The sequence below is a fragment of the Dipodomys merriami genome, unplaced genomic scaffold (genome assembly GCF_024711535.1).
Source record: "Dipodomys merriami isolate MVZ:Mamm:240054 unplaced genomic scaffold, mDipMer1.0.p SCAF_1, whole genome shotgun sequence".
Taxonomy (NCBI): Eukaryota; Metazoa; Chordata; class Mammalia; order Rodentia; family Heteromyidae; genus Dipodomys; species Dipodomys merriami.
Window position 1 is genome coordinate 102,027,807 of NW_027202270.1, and position 23,339 is coordinate 102,051,145.

At 43.2% G+C, this 23,339-nt stretch overlaps 1 protein-coding gene and 1 non-coding gene across 2 annotated transcripts in view; both read right to left on the reverse strand.

The window, feature by feature from the left end:
* The window catches only part of Snx6 (sorting nexin 6), a 53,478-nt gene extending 35,973 nt beyond the window's left edge, over positions 1 to 17,505 (reverse strand). Inside the window, exons 1-4 of the mRNA XM_070026503.1 lie at positions 17,460 to 17,505; positions 17,254 to 17,301; positions 3,954 to 4,058; positions 2,987 to 3,097 (exon numbers count right to left, since the gene is read on the reverse strand). Of these exons, the coding sequence (XP_069882604.1) occupies positions 2,987 to 3,097; positions 3,954 to 4,058; positions 17,254 to 17,301; positions 17,460 to 17,465 (270 nt within the window). The 5' untranslated portion in view covers positions 17,466 to 17,505. The remainder of the gene's footprint in view (positions 1 to 2,986; positions 3,098 to 3,953; positions 4,059 to 17,253; positions 17,302 to 17,459) is intronic.
* LOC138835006 (U6 spliceosomal RNA) lies at positions 1,777 to 1,882 on the reverse strand. The gene has a single exon (XR_011374335.1). It is a non-coding gene; the product is annotated as a U6 spliceosomal RNA (small nuclear RNA).
* Positions 17,506 to 23,339: the final 5,834 nt, after the last annotated feature.

Here is a 23,339-nt window from a genome sequence, read left to right on the forward strand (position 1 = left end):
AGCACCACATAAGCAAAAAGAAAAAAGCTGGAAGTGGCACTGTGGCTCAAGTGGTAGAGCGCTAGCCTTGAGCTGAAGAGCTGAGGGACAGCGCCCAGGCCCAGAGTTCAGGCCCCACAACCGACCAAAAAAAAGAAAAAAGAAAAAGAAGCTAAAGAGAACAATTGAGGGGCTGGGAAGGTGGCTCAGTGGTAGAGCGCTTGTCTTGCATGCCTGAAGCCCTGGGTTCAATTCCTTAGCACCACATAATCAAAAAAGAAAAAAGCCGGAAGTGGCACTATGGCTCAAGTGGTAGAGCGCTAGCCTTGAGCTGAAGAGCTGAGGGACAGCGCCTAGGCCCAGAGTTCAGGCCCCATGACCGGACCCAAAAAAATAAAAATAAAAAAAAGAACAATTGAGATCATAGGAAAGTAAAAAAAGAAAAGTCTGAAAGAAGGGATGGGGGTATGGTTCAAGGATAGAGAACTTGCTTAGCAAGCACAAAGTCCTGGATTTAATCCCTTGTACTGTAACAAAAAGGAAGGAGAAAAAAAGGGCAGGAAGAGTAGAAAGGAGGAAAAGTGTTGTACCAAGAAAGCAACAGGGTTAGAAAATATCAAGTATGGTTGAACACATTTTTGTTGAGTTATTACTATATGGCCAGGCATAATGCTGAGCTGAACACAGGTTTTATAAAGATTAATAAGTCATGCTAGGGGCTGGGAAGGTGGCTCAGTGGTAGAGTGCTTGCCTTGCATACATGAGGCCCTGGTTCGATTCCTCAGCACCACTTAAGCAGAAAAAGCCGGAGTGGTGCTATGGCTCAAGTGGTGGAGTGCTAGCCTTGAGCTGAAGAGATGAGGGACAGTGCCCAGGCCCAGAGTTCAAGGCCCAAGACAGGCAAGCACGCGCGCGCGCACGCGCGCGCACACACGCACGCACGCACGCACGCACGCACGCACGCACGCACGCACGCACGCACGCACGCACGCACGCACGCACGCACACACACACACACACACACACACACACACACACACACACACACACACACACACTCTTAGTCTATGAGGAGCATTTAACCTGTAAAAGACAAAAGTAGTGAAAAAGTACTATCTTGTAAGAGAGGAAAGATAAGAATAGGATAAAAAAAGAAAACCACCACTTTTCATTCACTAAAACCTGAGTTATAAGTCGGCACCAGTGGCTTATGCTTATAATCCTAGCTACTCAGGAGGCTGGGATATGAGGACTGAGGTTCAAAGCCAGCCAGGGCAGGAAAGTCCATGAGATGTCTATCTCCGATATATTGCCCAGAAAAAGCCAGAAGTGGTGCTGTGGTTCAAGTGGTCAAGTGCTAGACTTGAGCAAAAGAAGCTCACGGACAGAATCCAGGCCCAGAGTTCAAGCTCCAGACTAGCAAAACATAAAAAATAAAAATCTGAAACAAATGACTGAAAAGTAGTGCTGGCCACAAGGACAGAAATGGGATAATGTCACAATGATTTTAGGGAAATTATATAAAAACTAACTTTCCCGGGGCTGGAAAGGTGGCTCAGTGGTAGAGTGCTTGCCTTGCATGCCAGAGGCCCTGGGTTCGATTCCTCAGCACCACATATGTAAAAAGAAAAAAGCCGGAAGTGGAGCTGTGGCTCAAGTGGTAGAGTGCTAGCCTTGAGCCGAAAAGCTGAGGGACAGCACCCAGGCCCAGAGTTCAGGCCCCATGACCGGACCCCCCCAAAAAAAACAAAAAACAAACAAACAAACAAAAAAACTAATTTTCCCAACTATCTGGTCAAAAGCTGAGGCTGAGTAAGGGTTGTTTTTTCTTTTTTTGTACAAGGCCATGCTAATCCTCTCTGTATTGTTCCAATTTTAGTATACATGCTGCCAAGGCAAGCACGTAAGATGTATTTTTTATTACAACATCTTACAGAGCCTTCTATTTCTTAGTATCCATCTGCCTAAGAGTTCAAAGAACCAGTATGGTTCTCTTAGTTACATTTAATAGTCCCTTCAGTAAATTCCCAAGGAGAAGACTGTTGACATTCTAGCATTAAAAATTTAAGCTTAGCTAGGCACTGGTGGTGCATGCCTATAATCCTAGTTACTCTGGAGGCTAAGATCTTAGGATCATAGTTCAAGCCCAGGCAAGAAAATTCGTGAATTTCTTATCTCCAATTTACCCCCAAAAAACTGGAATGGAGCTGTGGCCCAAAGTGGTAGAGGACTAGCCTTGAGCAAAACAGCTCAGGGACAATGCCTAGGTCCTGAGTTCAAGCACCACATCCATTACCACCACCAAGAATAATAACAACAAATTAAATAAATCTCAGTTCTGAACAAGATAAGAAGATAATTTAGGATAAAAGGTAATAGCCAGGCTGGGAAGGTGGCTCAGTGGTAGAGTGCTTACCTTGCATACATGAGGCCCTGGGTTGGATTTTTCAATACCACAAACACAGAAAAAGCCAGAAGTGGTGTGGCTCAAGTGGTAGTGCTAGCCTTGAGCTGAAGAGCTGAGGGATAGCTCCCAGGCCCAGAGTTCAGGGCCCACAACAGACAAAAAGAAAAAAAAAGGTAATAGCCTTGCAGGGTTTGGTGGCTCATGCCTGTAACCCTTGCTACTCAGAAGACTGAGATCTGAGGATCGAGGTTCAAAGCCAGATCAGGCCTCTGAGACCCTTATCTCTAGTTAGCCAGCAAAAAACCAGCAGTGGAGGTGTGACTCAAGTGGAAGAGTGCCAGCCTTGTACAAAAAAGCTAAAAGAGAGTTAAAGGCCCTGAGTTCAAGCCTTAGTTCTAGCGCGCGCATGTGCGCACACGCACACACGCACGCACGCACGCACGCACGCACACACGCACACACACACACACACACACACACTAGCCCAGTGTTTTGTAACTAGCAGTTTGAAAAATCAATTGGTAAGTAAAAAATGCTAAACAAGATTACAACACATAAGTATCTAAAAATGCTTCTAGAAAATGAAATCTTTGTACTTACAATGTAACCTGCATAGTCTTCATTTTCAACGAAGGAATCATGAAGCCAGATAAATTCTTCATGTTGTCGGACAACAGAAAACTCATTTTGCTTAAAATTTGGCAATGAACTCTACAAAGATATGAGATTCTTGTGAATAAAAATCAAAATTACACTAAGATGTAATGTTTAATAAACATTTTAGGTCCTTGATTTTAAATACAAAGACTATCAGAGACTTTAAACTATACATGATAAGCTGAAAAACTATTTTCCCCTTTTTGGGAAAGTGAGCGGATAGGTAGTTAGCATATTGTACTGCTCCCATCACTTAAAAATTATCCTGTTGAGGGCTGGGAAGGTGGCTCAGTGATAGAGCGCTTGCCTTGCATGCATGAGGCCCTGGGTTCAATTCCTCAGCACCACATAAGCAGAAAAAAAAAGCCGGAAGTGGCGCTGTGGCTCAAGTGGTAGAGCGCTAGCCCTGAGCTGAAGAGCTGAGGGACAGCGCCTGGCCCAGAGTTCAGACCCACAACCAGACCCACAAAAAAGAAAAGAAAAGAAAAGAAAAATTATCCTGTTGAGTCGAGCACTATAGGCTTACACCTATAACCCTAGCAAATCAGGAGGTTGAGATATGAGACTCTCACCTCAAAGCCATCCCAGGCAGATAAATATAGACTCTTACCTCCAATTAATCGCCAAAAAAACAGAAATAGAGGTATGGATCAAGTGGTAGAACACTAGCCTTAAGCACAAAAGCGCAGGAACTGCACTCAGGTCATGATTTCACTAAAAAGCCGTAAGTAGAGCAGCAGTGGCTCAAGTGGTAAAACAGTAGCTTTAAGAGGGTAAAAAAAAAAAAGCTCAAGAGCACCCAGACTCTGAGTTCAAGTCCTAGGACCAGCACAAAAAGAACCTTTTTACTCAAACATAACATTAGCACAATATTAACACAATAGCTAAAATAATACAAAATCTCATTTACCTTTGTATGTACAGTGAATTTTACTTTATCTCTTTCACTAAGAGCATCAGAAATGTCCACCTGTAGAGCAGCATCACTTTGAAGATCTACACTTATTGCTTTAAGCTAGAAAAATAAATGAATACTTTAATTAAAATTTTATTCTTTATTTTTATTTTAACAAGGTTTTGTTATGTAGCCTTGGCAGGACTTAAACTCCGGCCTTCAATTCTCAAGGGCTAGGATTCAGGCATGAACCACACTGGCTCTGTGTGCTTTCATGCAACTTAATTCTTCTCTGACAATAAGACTACACAAAAAATGAAGAATCTCAAATCTAAAAAAAGTAGTGAAGCTCATTTTATCTACACATCTACAATGCAGCATGGTTTGGGGTAATGCTATTACCTTAACCAATTTTTATTCTATACTGTTTAATTAAAGTAAGCTTTGCACACACCACTTAGCTAATCACCATCTGTTATCATTTCATCTAAAAAGAAAACTATTTTCCAAGAAGATGGGACATTAAAGTTCAAGTATTCTAATTTAAGGAATGTGCCTACCTTTCAGTGTAAAAGGAAAAAATACTGCTTCTTTTAATTCAGGAATATACACCGCAATTAGCAAATATAAACATATTACAAATATGTGATGTACTAAGAAAAATATACTAACATAAAGCCAAAAATAATGCTATATAAGCTTCAATGCATTTGAAGAACTGGGTAAGTTGCCTACTTAAGAGCTTCCATTTGCTGTCAATGAGATGATTTTCCCACTTACAATGCCAAGGAAGAACATAGGGCCTTGTACCTGCTAGGTAAGTGCTCTACCATTCAATAATATCCCCTGCTCCTACACTAAATTCTTAAAATTTCATCCATGCTTCCCTTGACTTCAGAAATAACAATCCTCCTATCTATGCCTCTGTGTGGCTGGAATTACAGCTATGATCTATTATGCCCAGATTGTTCTTGGAGATAAGGTCTTGCTAGTTGTTTTGTTTGTTTTGGTTTGTTTTTTTTCCAGTCGTGGGGCCTGAACTCTGGGCCTGGGCACTGTTCCTCAGCTCTTCAGCTCAAGGCTAGCGCTCTACCACTTGTGCCACTTCTGACTTTTTCTGCTTATGTGTTGCTGAGGAATCGAACTAACATCCTTTCTCTAATAACTAGGGTGTATAATAGAAAAGCCAGTCTCTACAATGTTAATCTCTCACATCACACAATTTCACTGAAAGTTAATTGCTCCATTTCATCAACTCTAGATGTGTATATTTATATTTTAATACATTTGCAATAGATCTATCTTTCAACTGATGGCAAATTACAAATTAACTGGTAATAATTTTCTTCCTTCTAAATCTAAGAAAGTACTAAAGCTCATTTTATCTATATATCTACATTAAAGAAGGGCTTTCACTAGGCACTGGCAAAAGTATATAGTAAAAGATCTTTCGCTGGGCACTGGTGGCTCATGCCTACAATCCTTGCTACTCAAGAAGCAGAGATGTGGAAGATTGCTGTTGGAGGCCAGCCCAAGCAAAAAATTTGAAAATCTCATCCTGACCAATGAAAGTTAGAGGTACTGGCATACAACCACATCCGAGCTTTGTATTAAGTGTAAACTGGAGGATCATAATCCAGGCCATCCAAAGCATAAACACTATTCAACAAAAAACTACTTGCTAAGTGACAATAGCTCATATCTATAATCTTAGCTACTCAAAGGCTGAGATCTGAGAGTCATGATTTGAAGCCAGCTGGGGCAGGAAAGCCTAAGAGACTCATATCTCCAACTACCAAAAAAGCTAGAAGTGGAGCTATGGCTCAAGTGGTAAAGCAAAAAAGCTTAAAAACAGCGCTCAGGCCGAGTTCAAGCCCCAGAAGGGGCACAAAAAGGGGGAAAAAAACCAAAACATTTGATCAAGATGCACTCATAACCTGACTTATAAAATTGAAATCCCTTTATCCAACTACCTAATAAAAACTAATTTAAAAATAACTTGAAAAATGACTAAAGCAAAAAGGCTCCTGCCTACAAGTGTGAAGCTCTAAGGTGAATACCCAGAATCACAAAAAGCAAGATGTTTCATTTAACTGTATCTTAGATTTGATAAAACATTATGTTACAGGGGCTGGGAAGGTGGCTCAGTGGTAGAGCGCTTGCCTTGCATGCTCAAGGCCCTGGGTTCAATTCCTCAGCACCACATAAGCAAAAAGAAAAAAGCCGGAAGTGGTGCTATGGCTCAAGTGGTAGAGCGCTCGCCTTGAGCTGAAGAGCTGAGGGACAGCACCCAGGCCCAGAGTTCAGGCCCCACCACTGGACCCAAAAAAAAAACAATATTATGTTACAAATTTAGTATTAATTACATAAAAATCTGTAAATTTTATTAAAGAAAAAAGCTATAATGCAAACAACCTATGAATCTCCAACTTTAATTAACTTTCCTCAACTAGTGAGTTCAGAAGAAATTTTCCACTTGACTACATTCAGTGGTTTAATCTTTATCTGGGCCAATAAACTTTGTACTTTGTCAGAGACAGACTTAAAGATCTGTCGTTCTAGTCAAAAGACTAGTACAGACAATATGGAGTAAACAAAAAAGTTTGATTAAAAAGTAATTTGAGTTGGGCACCAGTGGCTCATGGCTATCATCCTAGCTACCCAGAAGGCTAAGATCTGAAGACTGCAGTTCAAAGCCAGCTCTGACAGGAAAGTCTGTGAGACTCTAATTAATCACCAGAAAACCAAGTAGTGCTGTGGTTCAAAGTGGTAGAGCACTAGCCTTGAACAAAAAAGCTCAGGGACAATGCCCATGCCCTGATTTCAAGCCCTACAACTATCAAAAAAAAGAAAAAATGCAAGTAGGGTGGTGTACCCCTATAATCCTAGCTATTCGGGAGGCTGAAATCTGAAGATCAAGGTTCAAAGCCAGCCTGGGAAGGAAAGGCTTTGAAACTCCTATCTCCAATTAACCACCAAAAAGCTAGGAGTGAAGGTATGGCTCAAGTGGCACAAAAGCCAAAAAGCCCAAAAGCCAGGGACAGAACCTGGACCCTGAATTCAAGTCCCAGGACTAGCACACATACACAAAAGAAAAATAAATTTTAAGAATTCAGTTCTCTTTTGCCAAAGAGAACACCAAAAGTAACTTTGGTTATTCCAATAGTTATCCCACTGGTCTCTGGCTTCTGCCCACCATGATCTTAATAAACTACAACCGTTCCTGTATTCAAAATACAAGGGCTTCACACTGTAGAAAAGTTAAAGCCCTTATATTGGTCCAGCAGGCACTGTAAAAGCTCCACCTGACACGATCTCTATCTAATTCACTATGCTCCTGGCTCACAGCACTCCTGCCATATGGTTTTGCCTTGCTATTCCTTGAACATATAAGCACACTGCCAATTCAGGAGACACATGGCAGAACTAGAGTCAGAGATACAATTCTGCCCCGAACATTCTGCCCCCAGATATCTACCTGCATGGCTCACTTCCTTTCCCTGCTCCTCCTCTTCTTTTTCTTCCCTTCTTCCCCTCCCAGCTCTTCTCTACCCTCTCCCCTTCTTTCTTTGCCAACGCTGGGACTTAAACTAAAAGTCTCATGCTCTTACTAAGCTTTTTCACTCACAGCTGGCACTCTACCATTTGAACCATTTCCAGCTTCTTTCTGCTGGTCAATTTAGGAGTCTTACAGATTTGTCTATACGAGCTGGCCTCAAACCATAATCCTCAGATCTCAGCCTCCTCAGTTTCTAAGATTAGTTGTATGCACTTGAAAGGTTTCCTTCAAGTCTTAAAGTCTTTCTCAGGAAGGCTTTCCTTACCACCCAGTCTAAAACCACAGCTCAAATCACTGTACTCTCCCTACCTAACAATCCCTATCCCTCCTTTGTTTCCAGCATTTATTTACCATGTAATACACTTTTTACTGTATAATGGCCCTCCCTGACTAGAATTCAACTCCATTAGGACAAAGATTATAATATTTACAAAGTCAGTATTACCAATAAAATGTAAACATTTGAAGCTAGGCAATATAGCAATATGCATTTAATCTTTTTTTTGGGGGGGGTCGGTCATGGGGCTTGAACTTAGGGCCTGGCACTGTCCCTGAGCTTTTTCGCTCAAGGCTGGCACTCTACCACTTTGGACTACAGCGCCACTTCCAGTTTTCTGGTGGTTAATTGGAGTTAAGAGTCTCATGAACTTCCTGCCTGAGCAGGCTTCCAACCTGTTGTTTTTGTGGACAATGTGGCATATACCTATAATCCCAGCATGAAGGAAGCTAAGGCAGGATTAGGAGTTCAAAGCCAGCTCAGGTACTTAGGAAGATGAAGTCTGAGGATTGAGGTTGAAAGCCAGCCTGGGCAGAAAAATCCTGGAGATTCTTACCTCCAATTAACCAGTAAAGTGGAACTGTGCTCAACTGGTGGAGAACCAGCTGTGAGTGAAAAAGCTAAGGGACAGGGCAAGACCGAGTTTAAGGTCCAGTACCAGCACAGAGAAAAAAAAGTTCTCACTCAGGATCAACTTAATCATCAACTATCCTTGCTTTTACATTTAGCTGCTGAGTATGGGTAAAGTCACAACCATTTTTACTGGTTCACTGAAAGTTCTCTAAACTGCACTCGATTTTTAAAACCACTCTATAATCCCAAATAGGTATGCTCAACTTTCCTGATTCCTACAGCAACTATTCCAATCTTTTCCCATGTCAGCCTTCTACAATACTACCTCACTCTCAGCAAGTGACCTTGCCTCTCATATACCAGGAAGGCAAATGCCAGCAGCTGTCTTTCCCTCAGATCTACCAACATATCTTTCTATAAATATATAAATGTAGCCTTAATACTATCTTTGCCCTCTCAGTACTTCATACGGGTCTAAGCTGTCCACCTGATCATTTGATCTTCCTATTTGCAAAAGGATCTAATCACATACTGCTCTTCTATTCAAGTCCGGCCTTGTTATCACAAAACTTTCCCACTGAGTAACTAATTTCCAAACCCAATGATATTTTTCAGTCTTCTTGGCCTCTGTACAGTATTTTTCCTTGGCATAACTCAACATTTCCTCTTTGTTTTTTTTTGTTGTTGCTGTTGGTTGTGGGGCTTGAACTCTGGGCCTGGGTGCTCACCCTGCACTCTTTTTTTTTTGGTCCGGTCTTGGGGCCTGAACTCTGGGCCTGGGCGCTCTCCCTCAGCTCTTCAGCTCAAGGCTAGTGCTCTACCACTTGAGCCACAGTACCACTTCCGGCTTTTTTCTTTTTTGGAGGGGGGGGTCTGGTCGTGGGGTCTGAACTCTGGGCCTGGGCACTGTCCCTCAGCTCTTCGGCTCAAGGCTAGCGCTCTACCACTTGAGCCACAGCACCACTTCCGGCTTTTTTTTTGGGGGGGGAGGGGGGTCCGGTCGTGGGGCCTGAACTCTGGGCCTGGGCACTGTCCCTCAGCTCTTCAGCTCAAGGCTACTTCTGGCTTTTTTCTTTTTGCTTATGTGGTGCTGAGGAATCAAACCCAGGGCCTCAGGCATGCAAGGCAAGCACTCTACCACTGAGCCACCTTCCCAGCTCCCCCAGCTTTTTTCTTTTTGCTTATGTGGTGCTGAGGAATCAAACCCAGGGTCTCATGCATGCAAGGCAAGCGCTCTACCACTGAGCCACGTTCCCAGCCCGCCCCGCACTCTTCAACTCAAGGCTAGTGCTCTACCACTTGAGCCACATTGCCACTTCTGGCTTCTTCTGTTTATGTGGTGCTGAGGAATCAAACCCAGGGCCTCATGCATTCTAGGTAAGCACTCTACCACTGAGCCACCTTCCTAGCCCTACTTCCCACTGCCTGGAGACTTTATCATTATGCACTTTATACACATTCTTCTCTCTATTAGCCACATCTACCTTGTAAACCATACCCCACAAGGAACTAAATCATCCATATAGGCTAACCTTTCTACTGATAGGCCCTGCTCCCATTTTCCCAGAACCCACAACATCCCCCTAGTCCTGAGGTCAATATTTCAGGGCAAGCTCATTTTGGTAATATGAATATTCAGAGCTGAGACCCAGAGCCCAACTACTTGTGTCTAACTATAGCTCCTATTGGCTATGACCTTGGGCAGATATTTCATCTTTCCTAATCTATATTTCTTCCCAAAGCAGGAGTAACAGCAGCAGACTTCATATGGAGAACTGAGTTAATACCTGGCATATACCTGGTGTTGTGGCTCAAGTGGTAAAGTGCTCACCTTGAGCTGAAGAGCTCAGGGACAGCACCCAGGCCCAGAGTTCAAGGCCCACGACTGATTAAACAACAACAAAAAAAAGTCAGAAGGAAACAAAAGTCAAATTGTTTTATGTGTCTACTGTTTTATCTATTTAGTGGTAAAACCTCAGGGCTTCATGCTTGTTAAGCAGGCTCTAAATACTTATGCCATGCCTCAAATCCCACATCCTTTTCTTTCTTTTTTTTTTTTTTTATCAATCTCATTGGGAAGCCCTGCATTCTATGTCTTTATTACTACTCATCCCTAGTTGTTCTCTCTCCTTTGTATTCTCATAACATTTTAAAAAAGGCATTATAATTCTACCTCCCCCACTCCATTGTGATGACCTCAGAACAGGAATTTTATCTCATTCACCTCTTTTATCCTCAGATAACAGTAGGTCACATTTTTTAACCTGAGATAATTACCAATAAACTTGGAGTATATTTAAGTTTAATGCCATGTAGATACAAAGTATAAACATTTGGACAAGTCTTGAAAAATAAGAAAAGGTGGTAGGTGAAGGTGAAGCCGGGCACTGGTCTGGATCATGCCTGTAATCCTTCTAACTCAGGAGACCCAGATTGGAGGATGGCGGTTCAAAGCCAGCCTGGACAGGAAAGTCTCAAGACTCTTATCTCCAATTGACCACCAGAAAAACAGAAGTAGAGCCGTGGCAAAGTGGTAGAGCACTAGCCTTGAGCAAAAGAGGTCAGGGACGGCATACAGGCCTGAGTTCAAGTCCCACAACTGACCTAAATAAATAAAATACATGGGCTAGGTAATGTGGCTTAGTGATAGAGTGCTTGCATAGCATGCATGAAGTCCTGGGTTTGATTCCTCAGTACCACATACACAGAAAAAGCTGGAAGTGGTACTGTGGCTCAAGTGGTAGAATGCTAGCCTTGAACAAAAGACGCACAGGGGCCATGCCCAAGCCTTGAGTTCAAGCCCCAGGGCTGGCAAAAGAAAAAAAAATAATAATTAATAAAATAAAATACAGAGGTCTTTGCAATGATAAGTAGACTATAAAGTATGTATGTGTGGGTGGTAAGGGTGGCATATTAAAGCCATCCAGAAACAGTTATGAACAATGATGAATGCTAGCCTAAGAGGTTTTTTTCCTATTATTCCAAAAAAGAATGGGTCCAGGCTAGGTATGGAGGCTCAAGCCTGTAATTCACAAAAACTTCACAGGACTCCATTTCAACCAATGACTGGGCACAGTAGCACATCTGTTACACCAACGATAGGGGTAGTACAATGGGTAGAAGCATAATGGCATCCCAGAGACACTGAGAATTATAATTAGGAGGCTTGAAATCCTGGTTACCCATGACATAAAAGGAGACCTTATCTTGAAAAATACCAAGGCAAAGAGGAGCTGAAGGTTCTCAAAGGGTAGAGTGCCTGTGCCTGTCTGATAAGCACAAGATCCTAGATTCAATCCCAGGACCACAAAATGGGAGTGGGAAGGTTAAAAAAAATGCTTTTTAATAGCCAGGTCCAGTGACTCACACCTGTAATCCTAGCTACTCAGGAGGCTGAGATCTGAGGATTGTGGTTCAAAGCCAGCCCACACAGGAAAGCTCATGAGAGTCTTATCACCAATTAACCACCAAAAAGCTGTAAATAGAGCTGTGGCTCAAACATTTCCAAGGTGTGCTGATATGAGAATAAAGGGTATGCCTGATACAGAAGTTTCTTGCACAAGCTTTCCACTTAAAAAACTATTATTATTGTGAAGGAGGAGCAAGGATAGGAGTCCAGGAGATGGGTTACTCCACCTATAGTAATTTCTACAAACAATTATAATATTACCTAGAATTGAAATCAAATGCTAAGAAGGAATTATGTCATCACTCTGGTGTGAATGCTACTTAACATGCACATCAGAACAAAATGTGACCAGTTCAACAGGCTCATTTATTTACTAGATAATGTCATTGTCCTTCATCTAAGGAGGAAAATCTATTATTAAGATGCTGGGGCTAGCGCTGGAAAGGTGACTCAGTGATAGTGCTTAGCTTGCATGTATGAGTCCTGGGTTCGATTCCTCAGCACCACATAAGTAGAAAAAGCTGGAAGTGGTGCTGTGGCTCAAGTGGTAGAGCACTAGTCTTGAGCTGAAAAGCTGAGGGACAGCGCCCAGGCCCAGAGTTCAAGTCCTATGACAAAAAAAAAAAAAAAAAAAAGGCTTCAGCTAAAGATATCAAAACATGGCCAAGAGGACGCTGGTGTCTCTCACACCTGTAATAATTCTAGCTACTCAAGAAGCTGAGATCTGAGGATCAAGGTTTGAAGTCAGCTCTGGCAGGAAAATCTAGAGACTATCTCCAAATATGCACCAAAAAAGCTGAAGTGGAACTGTGGCTCAAGTGATAGAGTGATAGCCTTCAGCAAAAAAGCTCAGAGACAGAGCCTAGGGGACACACACACACACACACACACACACACACACACACACACACACACACACACACACACACACACACACACACACACACACACACACACACACACCAAGTGCTAGGATCTCAAATCTGTAAGCCTAGGGGACACACACACACACACACACACACACACACACACACACACACACACACACACACACACACACACACACACACACACACACACACACACACACACACACACACACACACACACACACACACACACACACACACACACACACACACACACACACACACACACACACACACACCCAAGTGCTAGGATCTCAAATCTGTAATCCTAGCTACTCTCAGAAAGCTGAGACCTAAAGGATCACACTTAAAAGTCAGACTGGGCATAAACTCTGTAGTAACAACTGAGCAGCAAAAAAAAAAAAAAAAAAGCAAGCCTGATTAGAGTTGTGGCTCAAGTGGTAAAGTGTCCCAAACCCCTGAATGAGAACATGAGGCCGTCAGTTCAAACTGGTAAACCCCCCACCTCCACCTGCACACACACAAAAGCCATAATCTCTCCTCTCCAACTCCAAAAGACTCTATTTTAGTAAGGGCCAGAATCTACTAGTTTCTGTTTTGCTTTTCAAATATCTTAGGCAATTTTGGTTTGAGTAGGGTTTGTTTTTGAGACAAATTGCAGAAATTCCATCCTCCATCTCCACAACAAGTACTAGAATTTTACAGGAGGGTACTACTTACCTAACAGACATTGCTCACCCCAGGAGATTTGTGTGTGTGTGTGTGTGATACTGAAGTTTGAATTCAAGGCCCTGGCTTGCTCTACATGGAGACAAGCCTCCAACCCTACCCTAGAAGATTCTGGTCCAAGTATTTCAGGCCACTTGAGAAACATACACTGGTTCCCATGTCCGAAACTGTTGTATGGCCTCAAGACAACCCAGTTTCTCTGAGGTTTGGACTTCTTATTTATCAAAGGGGGGCATTAAGGTTCAGATGAATGAGAGGACCTTAAACAATGCTTACTACATCACCATGCTGTAATTATTATTATGATTCATTCAGTTCTACTGAACAAAAATAACAAAAATGTGGACATTTCCACATGAAATTCTAAAAGCTTTCTAACTCATATTTTTTTTGTTGTTTTACTTTTTAAGGATCAAGTCTAAGACCTTCCCATGCACTCTGTCACTAAGCTATGTTCCTAGATTATTTTTTCTACTTTTATAAGTTTCAATCTGTGCCAGGCACCAGTGGCTCACGCCTGTAATCCTAGCTATTCAGGAGGCTGAGATCTGAGGATCACGATTCAAAGCCAGCCTGGGCAGGAAAGTCGGTGAGACTCTCTTATCTCCAATAAACCTCTCAGAAAACCAGAAGTGGTGCTGTGGTTCAAGTGGTAGAACGCTCACCTTGAGCTAAAGAGCACAGGGACAGCACCCAAGCCCAGATTTCAAGCCCCATGACCAACCAAAAAAAACAAAACAAAAACAAAAAACAGTTTCAACTGTAAGATTCAGTAACACAGACTGGGAATGTGGCTTCGTGGGAGAATGCTCGCCTCACATGCACGAAGCCCTGGGTTTGATTCCTCAGTACCACATAAACAGAAAAAGCCAGAAATGGCACTGAGGCTCAACTGGTACGGTGTTAGCCTTGAACAAAATGCTCAGAGACAGTGCCCAGGCCTTGAGTTCAAGTCCCCAGTACTGGCAAAAAAAAAAAAAAGCAACTCAGGGACAGTGTCCACGGCCCCATGACTGGCCAAAAAAAAATTCAGTATGACTTTCCTGGTAAAGCATGCTCTTTCTATTCCTCCCTGTTTAACTTCACAACATGTGAAAAAAGTTTACAGACATGTTACTTAAGTGTTTTTATTTCTATTAGCATTTTTTTTACAAAAGCATAACGCCATTAACACTAATATTCATCAGAAAATATTCTACTTTTACTTGGTGTGTTGATGCACATCTGTAATATTAGCTGTTAGAAAGATAGAGACAGACAATGATGGGAAGGCAGGAATGAGAGGGAAAGAAGGAACAGTTTACACTAAGCAAAAGGAAAGAAATGTATTACCTGATGTGGAAGAAATAACGGTATTTTCAAAGCTCCTAGAATTCACAAACTTTATAGACCATGACAATGACAATTTGCCTTGTGAAGGTTAAAATGTGTTTGTGACTTTAACCAAGTATCACTATCCACAATACTGTGAAATATGTGAAATTTATTTAATCACCTAATCTCAAAAAACAAAAAGGAAGAAAAGTGAGAGAAGGGGTGGGTTAGGAGCGATGGGTGACAATGTTATCAGACACTTTGTATTCATATACTATTTTGCAGAATGGGAACTTCTTTGTATAACCACTTAAAGATAATAATAATAATAAAAGGTAGGTGGAGACAGAGGACTGTATGTTGGAGACCAGTCAGGGCAAAGTTAGCCAGGCCATCTCTAAAAAAAAAATAAAAAAATAAGCCAGGCAATGGTGGCTCATGCCTGTAATCCTAGCTACTCAGGAGGCTGAGATCTAAGGACCTCGGTTCAAAGCCAACCTGGGTAGGGAAGTCCATGAGACTCTTATCTCCAATAAACCACCAGGAAACCAGAAGTGGCATTGTGGCTCAAGTGGTAGAGCACTTGCCTTGAGCTGAAGGGCTGAGGAACAATGCCCAGGCCCAGAGTTCAAGACCCATGACTGACCAAAAAAAAAAAAAGTAAACAGGCTTGGCTGGGGGTTTGACTTGAATGATAGGGCACTTGCCCAGCATGCACTAGATCCTAGGTTCAATTTGCAGTAATGCAAAACAAGAACAAAGAAAGGGAGAAAATATTCTACTTTCTACTCCAACAATGCAAATATTTAAAAAACAAAAAACAAAAACAAAAACAACTTGCCGGGCACTGGTGGCTCACACCTGTAATTCTAGCTGCTCAGGAGGCTGAAATCTGAGGATAGCAATTCAAAGCCAGCCCAGGAGACTCTAATCTCCAATTAACCACTAGAAAACCAAAAGTGAGGCTCTGACTCAAGTGGTAGAACGCCAACCTTGAGCTGAAGAGCTGAGGGATTGTGCCCAGGCCCTGACATTTTATTTTGCTATTCAACTCAAGGGTCTCACAGACTTTTTGTCCAGGCTGGCTTTGAACCGAAATCCTCAAACACTAGCCTCCTGAGTCGCTAAGATTATAGGTATGGATCATTGGTGACAAGCAAGAACATTAAATTTTAGAATCTACAAATTCTATGTTTTTGAACTAACCAGAAAGTCTAAATGATAAACAATGCTTCTTTGTACAGAAAAGGCTAATTTGTGGTTGATTTTTTTTTTCAAGTATGCAACATCCTCTGCCTCTTTATTACTACCTGAGAGCTTTAGTGATAAAGGTCATCAGTTAATGTCCACTACCTCATCTCCTATTACAAACAACAATATCCTACCACGTCTTGTCACCCACCAAAAAAAATCTACTAATCAAATATATCTCTCACACTATTTAGGGTAAATAAAAGCAAAATGGAAAACTGAAATGGAAAGAAAACCACAGAAGTTTGCTGTGATTATTCAAACAAGGCACTATACACATTACCATACTTCACCCAAGGGAAATAGGGGTTTAAGGATAGCTGAGAGGGTGCAATCAGAAATGTTAAAGGATTTCTGACACCAAAGGTATAACAGTAGTTACCAGGACAGGTTAGGAGGCATCGGGTGAGGATAAGGAAGGACACTGGTCAAAGGGTACAAACTGAGTTATAAGATGGTTCAGTTCTGGATACCTAATGTCGAACATGGTGATTATATTTAATAACAATGTATATTTAAAACTTGCTGAGAGTAGCTCTCAAGTGTTCTCATCCCCCCCCCAAAAAAAAGAAAGAAAGAAAGGGTGGGGGGGAGAGATAAAAGGACAACCAGGTGAGGCAATATTTTACAATGTGTCAGAATGTCACGCTGGAAAATACAGTCTTATAATTTGTCAGACGTATCTCCATAAAGGTAGAGAGAACCCTGCAAAGGATGGGGGGAGGGGTGGGTGGTTATCAGAAAAAGTAGCGATGATCAGCGCAGGCTATGGTCTCTAGCACTGGGTGAAATCTGGTAGAACAATTTAGTACAGCTGAGATCTGGTGACTGTCAAGATCCTTGCCAAGGGGCGATGTGAATGTCTCCTCTAGAGACAGAACAGAGTGGACAGAAGGGACTTCGCGAGGTCCATAAGGAGCAAATGACGGGTGCCGCTGGGAAGGTCTGAGATTGTGTTTTCTCGGCCCCAAGTGGCAAGACTCAGGGCGTTCTAGCTCCAGCCTCCACGTCCCCACTTGCACCCTGCCCGGGGGTGGGGGGAACGGGAGGGGAAGAGGGTGCTCACGACGGGGTCGGAGGCCGGGCCGAGACAAGAAAAAAGCGGCCGTGGGTCCCCGGGAAATCAGGAACACGGCGGCCCCCAGGGAGGAAGGGCTGCGGGAGGGCGGGGCGCGATGCGGCCCGGGAAACTGAAAGGACGATCCCGACCGAGGGCCGCGCAGCCCGAGCCCCCTGCGCACACCACACCGGGGGAGCTGAGTAGGGGCGGGGAGGGGGGGGCTTTCTGCGTGAGAGAAAGAACCAGAACTTACTCCGCGGTCTTCCTCTGAGAGGAAGTCGGGGCCGTCGTCCAGGCCTTCCTGCTGGGTCGGCGGCGGGCCCGACGCGTCGGGGAGAGGATAGAAAGGGGAAGATACAAAGGGAGACATTAATGTCAGGCCGGCGCACTCCCCGCGCCCGCCCCGCGCCAGCCGCCCCCACCGCGCGCCCGGGGATCGACACCGCTGAGAACACCCACCATCATGGCTGCTCCGAGACGAGGACCGGCGCAGGCGCGCACGCACCGCCAGTGAGACAGAGCCGGCAACGCGGGGCGGGGCCAGGACTGGAGGCGGGGCACGAAGTAGCCCCGCCCCCTCGCGCGCGAGGGCGGGGTCTGTGAGGGAGAAAGGCGGACTCTCGGTATCTCCACGCAAGGTGCGGGCTCCTAAATCAGGGAGGGCTCGCAGATCCGGATCATCATGCTGGAGGCAACTCGCGGCTTGGCCAGCTCAGACCATGGAAGGCCACCCTTGAGGGGGAGCTGTCCAGTTCTTGTGCCCTAAGGGCTCTGGCAGAAAACCTGGCCTGCACTTTCACGAAACCACAGTAAATCATCTCGTCATGATAATTAATCACAATTAATATTTTGCCGATGGAAGTTGCAGGAACCAAGGGCCTTCACGTAGTAAGAAAGCAGGGACTATAATCAAGTTTTTACTGCCGAAGAGGTAATAACTACCTCAGGGTTTGAGGTGCTAATGATGGAGCACCATAAAAATGAGCGGTTCTTAGAACAGGGAGAATAATTCCTGATTCCCTAATGCAATTCAATTCCATTAATGACATCAGCATTTTGTGTTTAAGCCAAAAACCTCAGTCCTACTCAAAACCTTCCTCGCTCCTCATATCGAATCAATTACTCTTGCTCTACAGCTAATTCTCTCTTTACTTCACACGGTCCCATTTCCCACCTTTCTGTAGCAATAACCTTCAGCATCTCCTATGGACATTTTCAATAATCTCATTGATCTCGTGGTGTGTGTGTGTGTGTGTGTGTGTGTGTGTGTGTGTGTGTGTGTGTGTGTGTGTGTCTGTGTGTGTGTGTGCAGACATGCTTGTACTGAAGCTTGAACTCAAGGCCTGAGCACTGTCCATGGGCCTTTTTTCTCAGGGCTGTAGTGCTACTACTACTACTAGAGCCGCATTTCCACTTCTGGCTTTTTTGGTGGTTAATTGGAGATAAGAGTTGCACAGACTTTCCTGCCTGGGGCTGACTTTGAACCACAGTCCTCAGATTGTGTATCTGGGACAACAGGAGCAACAAGGTCAATCAATAATCACTTAGCTTTTTGTCTTTGTACAGCCCAGACAGGCCTGGCACTTAAGATCTTGTTGTCTTAACCTCTAGAGTTCTGGGATTAAGCCAAACACCACTGCCACTAACTCCTTTTTTTTTTTTTCTTTTTTTTTGCCAGTCCTGGGGATTCAATTCTGGGCTTGAGTGTTATCCTTGGCTCCTATTTGCTCAAGGCTAGCACTCTACCACTTGAGTCACAGTACCACTTCTGGATTTTTCCATGATTAATTGGAGATAAGAGTCGCACAGACTTTTCTATCTAGGCTGGCTTTGAACTGTGATTCTCAGATCTCAGCCTCCTGAGCAGTTAAGATTACAGGCATGAGCCACTGGCACCCAGCTTCCTCGCTTCCTCTTTCTTTCTTTCTTTCTTTCTTTCTTTCTTTCTTTCTTTCTTTCTTTCTTTCTTTCTTTCTTTCTGTCTTTCTGTCTTTCTGCCTTTCTTTCTGTCTTTCTTTCCTTATTCCTTCCTTCCTTCCTTCTTTCCTTTCTTCATTCCTTCCTTCCTTCCTTCCTCTCTCTCTTTCTATTTCTTTTTTTTTGTTTGTTTTTTGTTTTGTTGGTCATGGGGCTTTTACTCTGGGCTTGGGCGCTGTCCCTCAGCTCTTCAGCTCAAGGTAAGCTCTCTACCACTTGAGCCACGGCCCCACTTCTGGTTTTCTAGTGGTTTATTGGAGATAAGAGTCTCACAGTGTATCCTGCCTGGGCTGGCTTTGAACCGAGATCCTCAGATCTCAGCCTCCTGAGTAGCTAGGATTACAGGCATGAGCCACCTGCGCCCGGCTCTATTTCTTTTTTGTGCCAGTCCTGGGGTTTGAACTCAAGGCATGGGCTCTGTCCCTGAGCTTTTGTGCTGAAGGCTAGTGCTCTACCACTTTGAGTCACAGCCATTTCCTAATTTTTAGTAGTTAATTGGAGATAAGAGTCTCATGGACTTTCCTGTCTGGGCTGCCTTTGAACAACAATCCTAAAATCAGAGCCTCCTGAGTAGGCATGAGCCTACTTCCTATTTTTTTTCTTACTTTTCATATATCTCCCGTATGTATGTATTTATTTATTTTTTGTCAGTTGGCCTGGGCATTGTCCCTCAGCTCAAGGCTCAAGGCTAGTGTTCTAGCACTTGAGCCGCAGCGCCACTTCTGGATTTTTCTGCTTATGTGGTGCTGAGGAATCAAACCCAGGGCCTCATGCATGCAAGGCAAGCACTCTACCATTGATTCACCTTATTTATGCCAGTCCTGGGGCTTGATCTCAGGACCTGATCACTGTTCCTGAGCTTTTTTTGCTCAAGGCTAACACTCTACCACTTGAGCCAACAGCTCTACTTCCAGCTTTTACTGTTCATGTGGTACTGAGGAATTGAATCCATGTCTTCATGCATGCTAGGTAGGCACTCTATCACTAAGCCACATTCTCAGCCCCTCTCTCTTTTATTTTACACACTGCTGTCAGTTTTTCTCCTACAACTCAGATATGAATGATTATGCTACTTTTCTGCTCAATAATCTTTACAAACTTTCATTCTATAATGGTCAAATTCTTCAGCCTACAATTCTATACCTTATACATTGGAATCCTTGCCTAATTTACCAGGCCCTCCATCTGAACTTACTGAGTTGAAGTTCTCTAAACAATAATAGTAAACCTACAAATATTTCCATTAAAAACTTGTGCAGAGCCGGGCGCTGGTGGCTCACGCCTGTAATCCTAGCTACTCAGGAGGCTGAGATCTAAGGATCGAGGTTCAAAGCCAGCCCGGGCAGGAGAGACCGTGAGACTCCTATCTCCAATAAACCACCAGAAAACCAGAAGTGGTGCTGTAGCTCAAGTGGTAGAGCACTCGCCTTGAGCTGAAGAGCTGAGGGACAGCGCCCAGGCCCAGAGTTCAAGCCCCACGACCGACCAAAAAAAATAAATTAAAAAAAAAAAAAAAACTTGTGCAGGCAGTTGCTAATGACTCTCACATGTAATCCTAGCTACTAGGAATCTGAGATCTGAGATCTCGGTAGGAAATTAATCACAGAAAAAGCCGGAAGTGGAACTGGGGCTCAAGTGGTAGATCACTACCCTTTGAGCAAAAGAAGTTCAGGAACAGTGCCCAGGTCCTGAGATTAAGCCCTAGGACCAACAAAAAAAAAAATCAAAATACTTCTTGCAGTTTTTATTTTGTATGTATGGAAAACTGACATAGACAGGTTAAATTACTGTCCCCAACACAGGCAGGTTACTCTCTTTTTCTTTGTCTTTTGTTTCTGTCTTCCAGGGTGCTGTAGTTACTACTACAGTGGCCTTTTTCACTGGGAGTCATGAGGCATCATGTAGTGTCAATGAAGAGTAATGAAGCCTTATGAGAAATGTTATAGCGATTTTTTACTAATAGAAAGTGGTCCAGTAGTTCACATCTGTAATCCTAACTCCTTCCAGAAAGCTGAGATTGAGGATTGCTGTTTGAAGTCAGCCTAGGCACAAAAATCATTAGACTTTTATTTCCAATTAACCATCAAAAAGTCTGAATGGAGCTGTGGCTTAAGAGGTAGAATGCCCAACCTTAAGTGAAAAAGCTAAGGGACAGTTCCCAGGCTCTGAATTCAAATCCCTGTATTGGCACAAAGAAAGTGTCAATATTCCCTTCTGATTTATTATTTTTCTCTTGGTCGTGGGGCTTGAACTTGAGGCCTGAACTCTGTCCCTGAGCTTTTTTCACTCAAGGCTAGCACTCTACTACTTTGAGCCACAGTACCACTTCCAGTTTTCTGGCGGTTAATTGAGATGAGTCTAATGGACTTTTCTGACCAGTCCGATTATAACTGTGATCTTCAGGGCTGGGAAGGTGGCTCAGTGGTAGAGCGCTTGCCTTGCATGCATGAGGCCCTGGGTTTGATTCCTCAGCACCACATAAGCAGAAAAAAAAAACTGGAAGTGGTGCTATGGCTCAAGTGGTAGCACGCTAGCCTTGAGCTGTAGAGCTAAGGGACAACGCCCAGGCCCCATGCCCAGATCCAAAAAAACAAAACAAAAAAAAACAAACTGTGATCTTCAGATGTCAGCCTTCTGAGTAGCTAGAATTACAGGCATGAGCTACCAGTGCCCAGCACTGATTTGTTTTTTGATTGAAGTAAATGCCTAAAAGCTCCTCCTCAGCTTCAAAAGAAAAGTTAATCAACTTAAATATCTGGATTTATGTACAACTGATTGGAGGGTCAATTTTGATCTGGTGGACTAAGGTTGAGAAGTGCCATATAAAATTACCTTACAAATCTCTAATTATTACCCAAGGGTTTTAAACATCTTAACAAAGTCCAGAAACATAATAAATCTCAAAGCCAGACTTTAAAGTCACCAATTATAAAAAAAATAAAGTTCAAGATTCAAAATACAAGTACTACAACTAAAATTCGGAATAAAGCATGATGATTACTGCAGTGATAATTCATAGCAAAACACTTACTTGAGGAGAAAACTATTCTTGAAATAATAAAACTGTAAACATAAACCTGAGCTTTCCTTTCTGAACAAATGACTCAAACAATAAAAAATAAATTATCAGCCGAGCGCTGGTGGCTCAAGCCTGTAATCCTAGCTACTCAGGAGGCTGAGATCTGAGGATCATGGTTCAAAGCCAGCTGGGGCAGGAAAGACCGTGAGACTCCTATCTCCAATAAACCACCAGAAAACCGGAAGTGGCACTGTAGCTCACATGGTAGAGCACTAGCCTTGAGCTGAAGAGCTGAGGGACAGTGCCCAAGCCCAGAGTTCAAGCCCCATGACTGACCAAAAGTAAAAAATAAATAAACAAATAAATAAATAAATAATCAGCTGGGCTCCTCTGGTTCAACTCATAATCCTGGCTACCCAAAAGGCTGAGATCTGAAGGATGGCAGTTTGAGACCAATCTGAGTATAAAAGTCCACAATGCTTCATCTCCAATTAATAGTAATAAAAAAAAACAGGATGAGGGCTGGGAAGGTGGCTCAGTGGCAGAGTGCTTGCCTTGCATGCCTGAGGCCCTGGGTTCGATTCCTTAGCACCACATAAGCAAAAAGAAAAAAGCCGGAAGTAGTGCTGTGGCTCAAGTGGTAGAGCTCTAGCCTTGAGCTGAAAAGTTGAGGGACAGTGCCCAGGCCCAGAGTTCAGGCCCCACGACTGGACCCCCCCAAAAAAAACCAGGATGGAGGTATGGCTCAAGTGGTAGAGCACAAATCATGAGCAAGAAAGCTGAGCAAGAGTCTGGAAACTCTGAGTTCAAGCCGTAGTACCAGCAAAGAAAAAAGTCAGAAAATATCCCTGGTTGTTTTCTAGATGAGCTTTTTTTTTGGAGGGGGGGGTCAAAGTCTTGGGACTTAAACTCAGGGCCTTTGTCCTTCAGCTTTTGTGCTCAAGACTAGTGCTCTACCAATTGAACCATACCTCTATTTCGGCTGGCCTGGAACCATCCTCAGATCTTAGCCTCCTGAGTAGCTTGGATTAAAGGCATGAGGCATTGGTGCCCAACTAGATGTGCTATTATCATTAGGTCAAAAGCTTTATATGCATATTCTCAAATTACTCTCTTGAAATTTCTAAGTCAAACTGCCACAACATTGAATATAATGTCTATTTTCCTGTATAACTTTTCTAAACCTAGACAATGCCTACCACCATATAGGCAATGAAGAAAAGATTCATTGAATAATTTTTTTAAAGGGTATGATGAAAGCTGATACTGTGGATCATACCTGTAATCCTAGCTACTTAGGAGATTAAGATCTGGAGGGTTTTGATTCAAAACTAGTTCAGGCC